The 15,019-nt window shown below is 43.3% G+C and overlaps 1 protein-coding gene across 7 annotated transcripts; it reads right to left on the bottom strand.

Moving 5' to 3' along the window:
- Nucleotides 1-120: 120 nt before the first annotated feature.
- Nucleotides 121-14,374, bottom strand: LOC135426022 (cyclin-dependent kinase 11B). Of its 7 annotated transcripts, none has more exons than XM_064678948.1 (20): nucleotides 14,154-14,374; nucleotides 13,012-13,142; nucleotides 12,389-12,504; nucleotides 11,946-12,070; nucleotides 11,218-11,356; nucleotides 10,540-10,670; nucleotides 9,288-9,410; nucleotides 8,046-8,141; nucleotides 7,802-7,933; nucleotides 7,002-7,067; nucleotides 6,326-6,501; nucleotides 5,698-5,788; nucleotides 5,329-5,450; nucleotides 4,913-5,018; nucleotides 4,250-4,371; nucleotides 3,939-4,046; nucleotides 3,133-3,249; nucleotides 2,760-2,908; nucleotides 1,489-1,678; nucleotides 121-626 (listed from the first exon to the last, which is right to left on the bottom strand). In XM_064678948.1, the coding sequence occupies exons 2-20, from the start codon at nucleotides 13,120-13,122 to the stop codon at nucleotides 534-536; spliced, it is 2,313 nt and encodes a 770-aa protein (XP_064535018.1). In that variant the 5' UTR covers nucleotides 13,123-13,142; nucleotides 14,154-14,374; the 3' UTR covers nucleotides 121-533. The 7 variants fall into 7 exon arrangements, with proteins under 7 accessions (XP_064535018.1, XP_064535020.1, XP_064535017.1 ...); XM_064678950.1 differs by having other exon boundaries at nucleotides 6,326-6,495; XM_064678947.1 differs by having other exon boundaries at nucleotides 8,046-8,144; nucleotides 14,154-14,372.
- Between the last annotated feature and the right edge of the window lie 645 nt (nucleotides 14,375-15,019).

Genomic DNA, 15,019 nt, shown 5'->3' with positions numbered 1-15,019 from the left:
TTTTTTCTGCCCCAAATATATTCAGACACAAACAATTCCCTTAAAATAAAAAATAAACTCTATTTACTGTCACCAACATCCAACTTTGCTGCAGGTGAAGCAATGAAATCCTTCACACTGTTAAACAATTGAAAATGTATTTTAATTCTACAAATTTACAAGGAGAAAAAAAAACAAAAAACCAAACCAAACCCAACAAAACAAACAAACAAACAAAAAAAAACTAAAAAGAAACCAGAAACTGTTCCAGGACTGTAGTTCAAGTTGTCCTTTGTCACAGTTTGTGATGATCCTGGGGTTTTCAGGTAACTCCAGTCCTCTAATGGAATGCAGCAGTTATACTCCACGTGGATTTATAAAACAGAGCCTTGGAATCTGTGATAAGGTTTGAGTTTTTCACAGGGGAAAAAAAAGAAACACATCTCGTCCCCCTGACACGAAGAACAGAACTGGGGCACTCAAATCCACTCACATGAATGGTGCTTCTTTTTCTTTGTGGGGTTTTTTTCCCCCCTCCCTCTTTCACCTTGAGTTTAAAACTTGAGGCTGAAGCCAGGTCCTGCAGCAGATGCTCCCTGGTTGGTGGTGGTCAGGTGAAATCCTGTGTCTTTCAGATCATCATCACCCTGGGAAAAGCAAGCACAGGTCACTGATCAGTGGCTGGTGTTACCTCTCCAGCACAAAAAAATCTCAACAGCAACAACAAAAAGTAAAGTATCTCTAAAAGAGAAACAAATGTTTGCTGTTGTGGCATCACAGCTCAGGTTCTGGGCAGGGTTATTTGTGATCTTTCAACATTGCTAGTTCAAAAGCTGGCTTTGCTAAAGGCAGCTCGAGTGTTCCTGGTTCTTGCACCTGCTTTTGACTGCATGGAAAAGATGAAAAAATTGGGAACACACTGTATAAATAAGTGTAAACTGCACTTAGTGAGCATCTGATCAAACACACACTGTGGTTGTGCCATGACAATTTTTATACCCTGAAAAATCAAGGCTAAGTAAGTAACCTTTTCAGCTTCCTTACACTGTTAAATTGGGCACAATATTGTACAGTGCCATTTCAACTCTGCTGAGACGTGGAACTGGAATTAAGGCACCTGAGACTCTGAACATGCCAGACTTACATGGGCAGCACAGTCCCATGGACACCCCAAAAGACAGAAAGAACACGAGCCTGGCCTTTTTTGAATTCCCCAAATACTGGAATAAATTGGGGATATTTCTACCCCCGAGACCTGTATAACTCACCAGGGATATTTCTACCCTCAAAACCTGTATAACTCACCAGGCTGCAGACTAACTTCCCAAACAAATTTGAAGGCTTAGCTGGAAGTGCAAAACAAGGTACACTTTTAAAAAGAGAGTGTTCTGCACTGGGATAAAACCAGGCCTGGTTGTGTCCTGGACACAGCAGTGAGTGGATTTGCCCTTGGGAAGGCACGGAGGGAAAGCTGGACTTTCCCAAGGCCCCCCCAGCTCCATGGCTCACCAGCTGGCTGTAGCCCAGCCCTCCCTCGGGGGGCCGGGGGCTCGTGCCCCTCTTGACGCGCTGCTGCTCGCTCTTGGCCGGCCAGGTGGGGAACATGGAGGGGTCGATGGGCAGGGGGGTCTCCCGGAAGTACTCGTGCTTCAGCCCGTCCTCCGCTGTGATCCGCCGCGCGGGGTAGTACGTCAGGAAACTGCAGAGAGGGGGAGGGAGCTGAGCCCCAGCACTAGAGAGCCGTCCAGAACACAACTGAGGGTTTCTGGTGTTTAACAAAGAACCCTAGGACTGGGGATTGGGTACAATTCTATTAATTTGGTATCATTCTAGGACTGGGTATTGGGTACAATTCTATTAATTTGGTATCATTCCATGACTAGGTATTGGGTTTTAATTCTATTAATTTGGGTTTTAATTCTATTAATTTGGTATCATTCTATGACTGGGTATCGGGTTTAATTCTATTAATTGGTTATAATTCCATGACTGGGTATTGGGTTTAATTCTATAAGTTGGCTATAATTCTATGACTGGATATTGGGTTTAATTCTATTAATTGGTTATAATTCCATGACTGGCTATTGGGTACAATTCTATTAATTAGTTATAATTCCATGACTGGGTATTGGGTTTAATTCTATCAATTGGTTATAATTCTATGACTGGATATTGGGTTTAATTCTGTAAATTGGTTATAATTCTATGACTGGATATTGGGTTTAATTCTATTAATTGGTTATAATTCTATAACTGGGTATTGGGTTTAATTCTATTAATTGGTTATAATTCCATGACTGGGTATTGGGTTTAATTCTATAAATTGGTTATAATTCTATGACTGGGTATTGGGTTTAATTCTATAAATTGGTTATAATTCTATGACTGGGTATTGGGTTTAATTCTATAAACTGGTTATAATTCTATGACTGGGTATTGGGTTTAATTCTATAAATTGGTTATAATTCCATGACAGGGTATTGGGTACAGTTCCATTAATTGGTTATAATTCTATGACTGGGTATTGGGTTTAATTCTATAAATTGGTTATAATTCTATAGAATTAAACCCAATACCCAGTCATAAACTGGTTATAATTCTATGACTGGGTATTGGGTTTAATTCTATAAATTGGTTATAATTCCATGACTGGGTATTGGGTACAGTTCTATTAATTGGTTATAATTCAGCCTGGGGCTGACTATTTCCAACCTTTCACAACCCAGAACCAAGCTCCACTGCCCACCCCCTCCCCAGGAGCCCCTGGAAGCTGCACTCACTTGTTCATGAGGTCAAAGCCCTGGTCCGAGAGCAGAGCCCCGAATCTCTTGCGCAGGTTGTTGTAGGGGTACTCTGTGAAGGTCATTTTCTTCACTGCTGGCAGCTCGTTGTACCCAGGCCAGATTTTTTCACTTGGAGTACCCAGATCCTATAAATTAAAGTATCTCCTTAATAAACTCAAGAGTGCAACCCTTTACTTAGGAGTTGGGAAGTATCCAAAGAAAACGGACAACACCCAGATCGTGGTTTTGGTCTCTGAGTAATGAGCCTTTTATTAAGGCTGAATCTCTGTCACAGAGCAACAAGCACTTTTAATTCCTTACTACTCATCTCTAAAACCAGTCAGAATCCAAAAAACATTTAAAAAATTACCTTAAAAACTTTGTTAATCTGGTCAATCTCTGACTTCCCTGGGAACAGAGGCTTCTGCGTCAGCAGCTCCCCAAAGATACAGCCCACTGACCACATGTCTATGGCTGTGGAATATTCCTGGAAAGAAGGAAAATAAAATTATGCCTTATAAAATCAGTGACATACTTTCACTGTTTGGGGGGGGTGGGTTGTGGTTTGGGGTTTTATTTGTTTTAGAGTTTTTTTTAAGGATTTTACACTCTGACCAGAACACACACACAATCATTCCCACACCCCAGGCCCAGGTCTCAACTCTATTTATTTAAAGGTTGTAATTCCTGTGAATTGTGAGCAATAGCCATGTACACAAATACTTCAGGATAAAAGGGGAAGGTCTCCACACTGATGTCTCTCTTTTCCATGCACAAACGAAGCAGCACAGCTGATAAAGCAGGATTTTTTCTGGCACGGTTCTTGTCACTGAACCCGACTGATTTCACCCAGATTTCACTTAATCAGCAGGGAACATTGCCAGGACCTTGTTCTGCTCTCAGGTGTCACAGATTTTAGATTAGTTTAAGAAAAAAAAATTAAAATCCCAACTGCCAGTTTGCCCCAATCCATGAGAAGTCCAACAGCACTGACCACATCATCATTCCAAAGGAGAAAAACCCTCTGTCTGGGGAAGATGGAAGGTTTTTAGCTGTGTTTTTAGGAGGAATAATATTGAATATTCAGAATTTCCAGCTCTGAATCAACACAAAAAGCATGCTCAGCCTTTGTTCATGATTTATAAAATACAGTCAGGCTGAAGGGGAGGAACCAACCTTGGCTCCAAGCAGCAGCTCTGGAGCCCTGTACCACAGAGTCACCACCACGGGGGTGTAGGGCTTCAGGGGAGACCCATATTCCCGGGCTAACCCAAAATCTCCAACCTAGAAGGAAAATAAATGGCAATTAGAAACATTTCCAGCACTGGCCATTCACTGTCAGTGCCTTTTTGGCCACTGTGTGGCTTCACCCTTCAGAAACAGCCACACACAACACACAGTTCTCAGCTCTTGCCAGAACTATGACACAGTTTAATTCTGCAGCACAAACTCTTCCCTAAGTGTGGTATTTTCCATGGAATTCTTACTTTTAAAATGCCTGAATGACTGAGCAGCAGGTTGGAGGTTTTCAGGTCTCTGTGCAGGATCCAGTTGTCGTGAAGGTGTTTGACCCCTCGCAGTAACTGAATCATCAAGGTTTTCACTTCCCCTGGAATGACAAAAAGAAGCCAAATGCATTTATGAGAATAAATCTGCCTTTCATTTTTGTTTCATTTGGAGAACAGGGAAGGGGGCAGGAAGGGGTGTCGAGTTAAAAGCACAGTGTAACTTGTACAATAAAAACATGTCACAGAACAAGAGCTGCTGCCAATAAGGCAAAATTCATTTGGGTAGCTGGAATGCACCCAAATTATGCTCAGCAATTATTGCCTCTCCTAGGAAGCAGCCAAAATTTAAGCCCATTGTTACTTTTCAGTGTAGCACAGGGGAAATTCCCTCAGTTCCACTTCTGAACACCTCCACACTGGATTCATCAGCCCAACATCAGCAGGAGTATCAGCACTCCCATCCAATCTTAATTTGTGTCAGTTTTTACAGCACTAACAGCAAATGCAGGGAATGCTCTGTTCCAAGGAACATGGGACATTCCAAAGCACCACATGTGCTTGTACCAAGCCATTCCCTGACGTCAGAGCTGCCATTTGTGTGGGCCAGTTTGGAGGATTTCAGGAGACTGTGGCAAACAGTACCTGGCAGAAAGGGCTGTTTCATTGTTTCCATCAGGCTCTTGAGGTCGTGTTCTACATAATTCATGACAATATAGATTTTATCCATATTACTGCCCACAACGATTTCCTGCAACACAGAAACAGACTGTCAAAACCAGCACGTGGTGTTTAAAAAGCACCCAAAAATCAATGTTTTAAATTGATCCCGGCAAGAGGATGGAGGTTGCCACTGGTAAAATCCATGGAAAATGTATTCTTCTATTAAAAAAACACCTTATTTTTGCAAAACATCAGGTTATGGAGACAGTAATACCTATACTGAGGAGCACACAACTGCCCATGAGCTCTGCAAGGATTGCTAACATCAGGCATTTAAAAGCTGAGAGGCAATATTTCAAGAACAGAAATACTTGTGACATAGAAGACTGTAGCCTTACTCTGACAGTGACAATGTTTAGATGCTGTGCTTTCAGAATAGTATTTATTTCCCTCAGAGAAGTAATGGGAAAGCCTTCCTTCTCCTTTTCCATCTTCAGTCGCTTCAGAGCCACAATTTCATCTGCAAAGAGAACACATTTCCCATCACACAGCTACTAAATACACATTAAGGGGTCTCCCAGCATTCTGCCACCCATTTGTTTAATATTTAATTTACTGTGCTATATTTTGCCTTGAAAATGACCTGCTTGCTGGTAAAGAAGCGTTTTAAACAATTTTGTTCCTCAATGAAAAATGCAGAACCATAATTTGCACACAAGTGCAGCCCTCAAATCCCCTGAAGGGAACAGGAGAGCACTGATACCAACCAGTCTTCTTGTCCTTTGCTCTGTACACCACCCCATATGTTCCTTCTTCAATCCTGTTCAAACACTGGAATTCCTCCACGCTGCGACATCCCTGAAAAAAATACAGGGACAACATTTACCCCTCCAGCATCTGGGGGAGGGTTTTGCTTGGGTTTTTCAAAAAGGCACCCAGCAAACTTCAGCAACTTCACAGCTTAGATTTACCAAGAGAATTCATCATTATGGCTACACCATCTTTGGGGGTTATTTTTTACAGGATTTCTAATGGAATCCTGGACAGAGTCTGTGTTTAAGCAGATTAACTAAATTATTACTAAATTATTTCATTAAATCTTCACTCATTCACTTTTGCACAGAATAATCTGAAATTTCTGCCACAATGGCAAAGGCAGCAACTCAGCACCTCACACTGATACCTTTCACATAACTCAATTATTAAAAGTCTGCTTTTTACTCATATTTCTCCACTTTGCTGTTGGCTACATAAAGAATAACCACCCATCAGACTCCTGTTCACCATAACAGAACTCCTCTCTCACAGGGACTTATTTTCAGGTAGCAATACCAAGATAACAGAGCATCAATTATATTATGGCATTCTTATCTACATTTAAGAGTTCTCCCCTACCTGAAGTGCAGGAAGGTACTTGGGAAGCTCCTGTTTCAGTTCAATGGGAGAGGAAGCTGGGGAGTCAGGAATATAGTCCCCTTCTGTCATGGCATTGGAATGAGGGGATCCCTCCCCTACCTCCTCCTCCTCCACTTCACTTCCCGCTGAATCTCGGTCAAACCTCGACTCTGTAACTTTAAAAGTCAGAATCAGTGGTGGAAAGAGGAGCTGTCTGGAATAATTACATTCAGATTTAGCCAAATGAGGGGAGTTAGACACTGATCACTGCTGAGAAGCCCAATCTCTCCTCTTTGCACAGGTGATGCTTTCAAGGACTCATTTACAGCCATGGACACACAATTTCCAGTGTCACAAAAATAAAACTTTACACTGGAATGAAAGAGAAAACTGACCCAGGATATCTCACTCTGATTTTTGAGGACAGGACAGGACAAGAGGCCCAAAATGAAAAAGAAGGAAACATCAGCTCATTAGACTAGGATCTGATTGCCTCTAAGCTTGGAACAGATTTCAAGGAATTTCTGATTCTGACATGAAAATGGCTTTAAAATGCCAAGTATATGATGGTTTAAAATGGTGGCAAAACTGCAACAAGAAGTGGATTTAAAATATTTAAAGTATTTCTAGAAATAGATTGATTTGGCCGCACAAACAGCCGGGGTTTGCACTGTACCAACTGGGATGTGGTTTCCATTCTCCCGCTCCTCCTCTTCACTCATCTCCTCTTCGCTCACCTCTTCTGCAAAACAGAATCGAGTTCAGCTGAATCCCCCCCACGTTCCTGCAGCACCTCGTGAGGCAAATCACTGCTGAGATGCTTTTCCACCTCACCTCTGCACTGCCTCTTACTGACCAAGCACTCCTGCTTCACTTGGACAGCAAATGCTTCCAAGAGGGAACACAATTCTTACCAATTATCTGGGCATTTGGGGATGGATTATGAATATTTGCTTATTAATTGTAACTGATTTTAAAGAAAAATACCCAGCCTGTTGTGCCTTTTCAGTAATGACCAGAATGCCTGTATGCAGACTTCTTTACTGCATTTTTGGTATCATGTTCATTTACTTGTACTGAGATGAAGAATAAATCTGAAATGTGCAACTGAAAATAATTTGAAATCACAGAAACATTTGTATTTCACCACCCCCCAAAGAAGTGCAGAACTGTTCTCTGCAGAATATTTGATGTGTTAGAAGAACACTTAGTCTGTTGGCCTTACACCAGTTAGGAAGACAAAAGTGGCTTTCAAGTTTCTGATCTGGCTTCTTAGATGAAGAATTGGTATTACCTCTATACAAAAGGACAGAAAATGACTTGTACTTGGTTTTTTTCTTTCTAGTTATCTTGACCTGTGAGGTCTCAGCCTACCCTAGACTAAGAGAAAAGGAAAATGTTCAAATAAAACAGCACAGAATGAGAAACAAAGAAAGTCATCACAGCCCCTTGTGGGCCCTGCTTTGTGCTGCTCACCTGCTGATTGCTCAGACACTTCCTCAGAATTGCTTCCTGTCTCCTCCTCCTCCTCCTCCTCTTCCTCTCCTTCCTCCTCAGAACCTTCACTGCTGGACTCTTCTTCCTCCTCTTCTGAGCCTGATCCAGATTCTGTTGAGGAATAATCAAACACAGAACTAAGCAGGGACACACCAACGACAGTGTTTCCTCAGCAGAGAGATTAATTACACTTGTACAATTAATTACATCTGCATTTAATCACCTGATGAAGACTCTGCTGAGCTGGTTTTCCTCTCACTGTCACTGATGTCTTGCAAGTCAGAAAGAGGATCTCTCTCTTCTGGTTTCTCTTCTTTCACTGCTGAAACCACAAAAATTAAGAACAGGGTGCTGACTGAGCATCACTTTAACACTCTGAACACCCAGGTAAGTGCTGCACTTTCAGCTGGCATTAAATCAGTGCTGAACATTCTGCATTGGAAATTCAGAGCACTAAAAACAAAATCATTCCACGCTCTGCTCAGTGACAAACAGCTTTTCTGAGCTGCAGTGGTGCAGGATCAGCTGCCAAAATCATGGAATATTGGCCTTTTGGTTTTTAAACATGATATAATCCTGAAATTAATAAAAAAAAAAAAAGGGAAAAAAAAAAAGGGGAAAAACACCCTGGTAACAAGGAGTGTCCCTAATGTGTGTCCAGATGTGGTGACTGTCAGGGCTCACTATCCAGTGCAGACTCTGCTCACCATGACATAGCCCATGTCCATCACTGATGGTTCATTAGGCAGGAGTTTCCAAGGACTCACTGCCTCCAATTGGAATTCCAGCTGATTCCATCTGTAATCAGCTTGCTTTGAATGGATACACTTATTTTCACAGCTGCACATGTTAACAGGGCAGACACAGAGCTTTTCTTCTTCAAACAAAGACATTTTTATGTCAATTGTGCAAATTTTCTACCCCCAGTTAGAACCTTCCAGGCACAGGAAGGACCATTTTCTGACTTAGAAATCAAAATTCCCCATCTAACCAGAACACTGCCTTATGCATTTATTTGCTTCTACAAGATGACAATATCAGTGATGTTTAAACTACACTGATCCCTGTAAGGTAAGTTGTTAAGGTAGCTTAGCTCCTAATAAAACAAATCCATCCTTTTTCCATCTGCAAGGGAATTAAACAACCAGATTTTAAAAATTCAGTCAGCTGCTTCTTTCACCACTGAATGAAGTCACTCACTTTGGAACTTTTTAAACTACTCCTCCTACTACTAAAAAAGGAAAGATTCATTCCATTTGTCACTTGGCACAATTCCTGCAAAACCCAGCATTGCTTCAGAAACCAGTACAAGTGTTTATGGATGTTCCAGGGTCGTGCCACCGTGGCTGAGGTGGGTTTTTAACTGAGCACCTGGGATATATGTTTGACACTAAAAGTCAAACACTACCCCAGCCCAGCTCCTGCTGCCCCCAAGGCAAAGACATTGTAGAGTGGCAGGTTCTACCTGGTTTCCTGCTCTCTCCTTGCTCAAGCTTCTCTCTCTGCTGGCGTAAAGGGCTGCGACTCCAGGGTCTCATTTTTACTTTGTCTCCATATTCTTCCCTCACTGTTCTATGGTGAGCAGAAACTAGGGAAAACAAAACCACAAGAAATTGTTACCCCTCCCTGCCCTGCTGAGAATATTCCTGCCTGCCACAGTCACCTGCTTGGAATGCTTTTCATTTTTCCTTACAAACTAAAGGGTAATGGGGAGGAGTGGAGTCTAACTCTGTGTGGGAGAATAAAGGACTGTGATTTACCTCAAATAAAAGAATATGGGTTTGTGCTACTTAGAGAAAGCTGCTGCCACGCTTGGAAAACAGAAGCAAGATGCCCTGTATGTTGCACAGTAAACACCCTGACACTAAAGCATCAATGCCAGAGAAGGAAGTGGAAGATTGGCAAAAGAATGAAACCAGCTGAGGTTTAGAAGGAGCTGACAGAACATTTAGAGCAATAAAACCAATTAAATGAGAAGCTACGTAGATTGAGCGCTGCCAGCACAAAGCCAAGCACAAAAAGGAGCTGTTTGGTATGAGCTGAGCTAGAAAGCAAAGCAAAAATATGTTTTTTAATGCTACTCTTGAACAATCTTTGTCACTTGTTTACAGGAATAGGCTCTGATTTTTACCTCTGAAAGCTGAGACAAACAGATTCTTCAGCCCAAAATGATCTGAACTTAAGGCTGCAAGCACCTGACATGCTGAGCAAAGTGAGGTTCATGTGTAGAAGTTCAACTGCTCAGTTACCACATCTTCCCCACCTGACTCCCAGTACCACATCTTCCACGGGTGAAATACTTACATGACCTCTCCCTCCTTTTGCAATTTATTTCCCCAAATCCTTAAAACACTGAATTCTGAGCTTTCAGTCTCTATCAAACTGTGTTAGACTCTGATGGATACACACAGAAACACAGTGTCACTGACAGAAATCTTGTTTCTATAGGAAACCAGACTGACAGAGAGGCAAAGACTCCCTGACTAATCAACCTGCCAGGATGTTTAAGGCAATAACTTTACAACCTTGTTTATCTCCCCTTGTAGAACCTGCATTTCCTTTTCCCTCCCACATAAAAGCCCCCCCTCACTTTAATTTTTTTAAAATTCTGGCACTGCCCTAAGTGAAGGAAGTTTTCTATCCCTCCATTCCACCACTGAGTCAGCAGGGAGTAACCTGATGGTAAGCAGGAAGAACATTTCTGCAGAGCCAGTCACCTTCTCTCCTGGCTTCCCGCTCCTTCCGCCTTTCCTCCGCTCGCCTCTCCCGCTCCTTCTGCTCCCGCTGCTCCTTCTGCTGCTCCCGGATTTTCCTCTCTCTTTCTCTCTCCAGTTGCTCCAGACGATCTCTGGAAGATAATTATTGTTTGTTACAAATTCAGCCCACTTGCTGTTACAAACCACCGAGCTCAGTTTCATTATCAGCACCACTTGTTCACCAGGCAAAAAAAAAAAAAAAAAGATGGAGCTTCTCAGCTGATCCTTTAAAAAACGTGTTTCAAAGACCATGAGTTCTGCACCCCTAGCAGGATTTCAACAGAAATTAAGCAAGTTCAGGTCATTAATCCCCTAATGTGCAAATCCAGTTTGCACCTTTTTTTCCCCCCACGGAATAATTTAGGTTGGAAAAGACCTCCAAGGTCATCAAGTCCAACCTTTCAATGATGCTGAAACACCAGCAGTGAATTCACCTCGGAATGTCCCATGCAATGAAGCTCTGAAAGAGTAATTAAAGCCAAGAACTCATTCCATGGACACCACATTCCCAGGAATACTGGCACCAGGCAAGTTTTCCCTCTGGATTTTTTTGTCCTTTCAGAGGTTAGAGATAGATTAGAGGAGGCAGCTGTTCATGTCTGTGCTGGGTGGCCCCAGGGGAGGCAGGGATAGCTGTACCTCTCCCTCCTGGAATGCTCCCTTGCCATCTCTCTCCGTTTCTGTCTCTCCCATTCACGACGGGCTTTATCCTGCTCTTCTCTATGTCTCTTCCTACGCTCATGCTCCCGTTCTTTCTCTTTCACTCTGGCATGTTTCCCTAAACAAACAAAAGTTAATTTTGGAGTGTTACTAGTCAGAGTAGTCGGTGCTCCCATTTTTACCAAGCAAAACTAGAGAGGATGAACCCTATGGGAACCTATTTCCATGTTCTCTGTCGTTTTCTCAGTGGGAAAATCCTGTTCTGAAAGGGGGGGTTGGAGAATCCAAAGATTAGAAGATCTTGCACAAATACTTGCATTAAAGTAGAAAATGGCTGTTAGTAGCAGGAAGACAACGTGAATGTTTCTAGAAAGGGTATGCTTTTCCTTTGCAGACAGGCACAAGGATCAGAGCTCAGCCCACTCAGTGAAGCCAGGAGGAAGCTTATCAGACTGGAAGGAGTAAAAGTGAACTCAGTGTCCCTGTCCCAAAGTGATTCCTGTCCTCTCAACCACAGTTATATCCCTGTCATTGCCATAAGGGCACTAAACATAGGCAAAGAAATAATAAATAAAAGTTTAAATTCCTTTGTCTTATCCACCTTTCTTTAGTCTGTACTTATTGTTATTTACTCTATATGGAGCCTACTTGGCTTCCCCTTGGGAAGCTCCCAGAAACCAGAAGCTTCCAAGTGCAGCAACAACCACCTTCTGCAGAGTGACTTCGGTGCCTGCGCTTCTCTTTCCTCTTCTCATCTTTCCTATGGTGGGTTTTTTCTTTCCGGGACATTTGCTGGGGTGGTTTTATAGCCAAGGAATCATCTTCTTCTCCCCTAAAACACAGCACACGAATGAACTCAGGGAGGTGACAGGTACTGTCAGACTGCGAGTTATTTCCTCTTTTTCCCATTTGGAAAAGATCCCTGGTTTTGTTATTTTATGTTCAAGTTGATTTCCATAACAGCCCCGAACCAAAACTGGAACACAACACACTGTTAAGCCTTAACCACTGCTTCAAAAAGTTACCCTGGAGTTGGCCCATCTGCACGCTAAAAAATTAGAATTTTCCCTTCAGATATTTTAAATCCTCTTCCTAAAAGTTCACTTCAGTAGCTCCTTCTGAGGTAACAAGGTGATTTTCTCATTCTTACCTGTCTTCCATGGAGTCCTCCCTCCTGTAAGGTGAGTTTCTGATGGTTATTTCCATGCGATGGTCTCTCAGCTCCCCCTCTTCAAGAGAATCCCGCTTGGAATCCCTGTCATCTGACTGATGGGAACACAGGGAAGGGAAAAAGGCAATTAATCTTTGTGTCACAGAATGAAAAAAATTTAAATATTACTTAAGTCTTCCCTTGCTGGCTCAAAATCCATCCCCAGCTGGTTGCCCCCACTCATCTATAAACCACATCCATACTGTAACCAGGCAAATGCAGTTGGACTGCAATTAAAGCTGAACTGCTTTAATTCAACATAATTAACACTGATTAAGGTGGATTGCATTAACTATTTTGTGGGCTTTTCTTCCCAGAAGAATTATTTTCTACATAGTTGTACAAATAGTAACATAAAAGTTACTCAAATTCATTTTAACCCCGTCCTTCTATATTTTTCTACACTCTTCTATTCTCTGAAAGGCTATTCCTTGAACTGCAACTTCCAGTTAATCACATCAATTTATTTGCCTTTTCTGACCAAAAACTACGAACAAAGCAGAGTATAAAATGTAAAGCCAATGAAAATGCAGTTTTCCATTAATACAGGCACCGGTTCTTACATTTTTCATACGTTTTATCTCTGCCTTCTCCTCTTGCTCCTTCCTTCGCTTCTTCTCCTGGAGAATTTCATCTAAAGTTTTCACTTTCCAAGAATCCTTTTCATCACCCATTTGAGTTAAAAAAACAAAGTCTGAAAAAGAAGGAGACGTCAGCAAAACCCACACAAACCACGCAGCCCAGCACAGATAAATCTGTTTTACACCAATTATTTTTTTTTTCGGTGCAAACACTCGATGTTCCATCTTCGAGCAAAGCCAAGTGGGGGTTGACTTGCGCTGAACCAAAAAGGTCTGTTTTAAACCTAGAAAGTTTAAACCCAGAAGAAGGAACACAGAGTTGTTGGAGAGCACAAAACACGTGGTTTGTGGCCATGGTTTGGTGTCACGTTCTTCAGCGATCTCAGACCCGGGGCAGGGGGGGATTAACAAAGCTTGGGATTAAAGGATGTGCCAGTGGACACAAAGAATTTATGGGACAGAACTGCCAAGATAAGGAAAAAACTAACAAACCCAACTCAGCAGCTGTGCTGAAATCAGCTCTGAGGGAGTAAAAGGTAGTAAAAATAACAAGTAATTCTAATTTGGCAGGGGGGAAAGCGACCACCAAGTCAGGGACTACCGAGCCGAGAAACCCACCGACCCAAAACAGAGACTGAACGCGGCAATAATTAACACGAGAAGCGAGAGAATCGTCAAGCAGCACAAGAGAGAACACTAATTTACAAGAGAACTATGCGGCTCATAGCAAATAAACGCTAATTCCTTTGTTTGCTACGATGCCTAAACAGCACAAGTTGTGGTAGTTGTGGGGCTCGGTTTATGGAACAGCACCGGGATCGGAAATAAATAATCAATGTGCCAATCGAGCTTGTCATTACTGGCCTGTCTTAGAGCGGGGAATGGACCCGATTTTTGCGTTAAACGCCTCAGAATAAACAAACCCCCGGGGGGTTCAGGGCCGGGGCCGGGGGGGTCCAACAGGCCCTCACGGAGCGGTGTCACCCGCGGGCGCGGCCGCTGCCCGCTCCCCCTCAGCCCCCCCGGTGCTCCCGGTCCCCCTCAGCCCCACAGGACCCCCCAGACCTCCCCGTGTCCCCCCATGTTCCCCCAGGGTCCCCTCAGGGCCCCCCGACCCCACTCACCGCCGCCGCCACCGGGCACTGCGACCAGCGCGGCTCTAACGCGTCACTTCCGTGCCGGGCGCGGCGATGACGCCCGGGAAGTAATTAACAAAAAAAAAATAAAAATTAAAAAAATCGCTAATGAGCCGTTAATTGAGCGGTTCCTTCAGCGGCAGCGCGGTGATTAACCGCCCAGCTCTGCCCGTGGGTACTGACCCGGCACACAGAGCCGGGAGTGCAGGCGCCGTCACCGCAGGCGCCCGTTAATTACCCGTAAACGGGTTAAATTTCGCCGTCCGGTCGAATAAAGAGCGATTTCAAACAAGTCACACGAGGGGAACGGCCAGCACAACAATGTCGATGCAGCGTGAGGGAGAAGCGACGTGAACTGAGCGCAAACGCAGCGGTTCTAAATAGGGGAGTTCATGAGGGGGAGCCACAGGAAAGGGCTGAAGGCAGCGCAGGGAAACTCATGATGTGCCACCGCTTAATAATGAATCCCTCGCTTCGGCTGGGAAACGGTGACATTTGGGACACAGTTACACCTTGGTTACGTTTAAATTTAAATTCACGTTTAAAGGAATTCACATTCAGGGTGGCTGTTCCTCTGTGTTTGACAGAGGTAAAGCAAATAACCCTCGTCCTCATCGCGGCCTGGGTGTGGCCGTGAGAAACGAAGTGAAGGAAACCCTAAAAAACGTCCCGAAAGAGGATTTTTCCGGCAGAAACGGAACTGCTGCCATCACAAACTGGGGTGCGACACTTGCCGTGGATTCTTAACAAAGAGAAAAAAAAATGCTCCTTATTTACGCAGCCAGCAAAAGAGATTTAGTGGTATGACTGTGGAGGAAGGAAAGGCCTTAAAAGCAGGCAGTGGAGGGTTTGTT

This window comes from Pseudopipra pipra, chromosome 22 (assembly GCF_036250125.1).
Source record: "Pseudopipra pipra isolate bDixPip1 chromosome 22, bDixPip1.hap1, whole genome shotgun sequence".
Classification (NCBI taxonomy): domain Eukaryota; kingdom Metazoa; phylum Chordata; class Aves; order Passeriformes; family Pipridae; genus Pseudopipra; species Pseudopipra pipra.
Note: the sequence above shows the minus strand (reverse complement) of the source record. Positions and strands in the feature narration are given on the sequence as shown.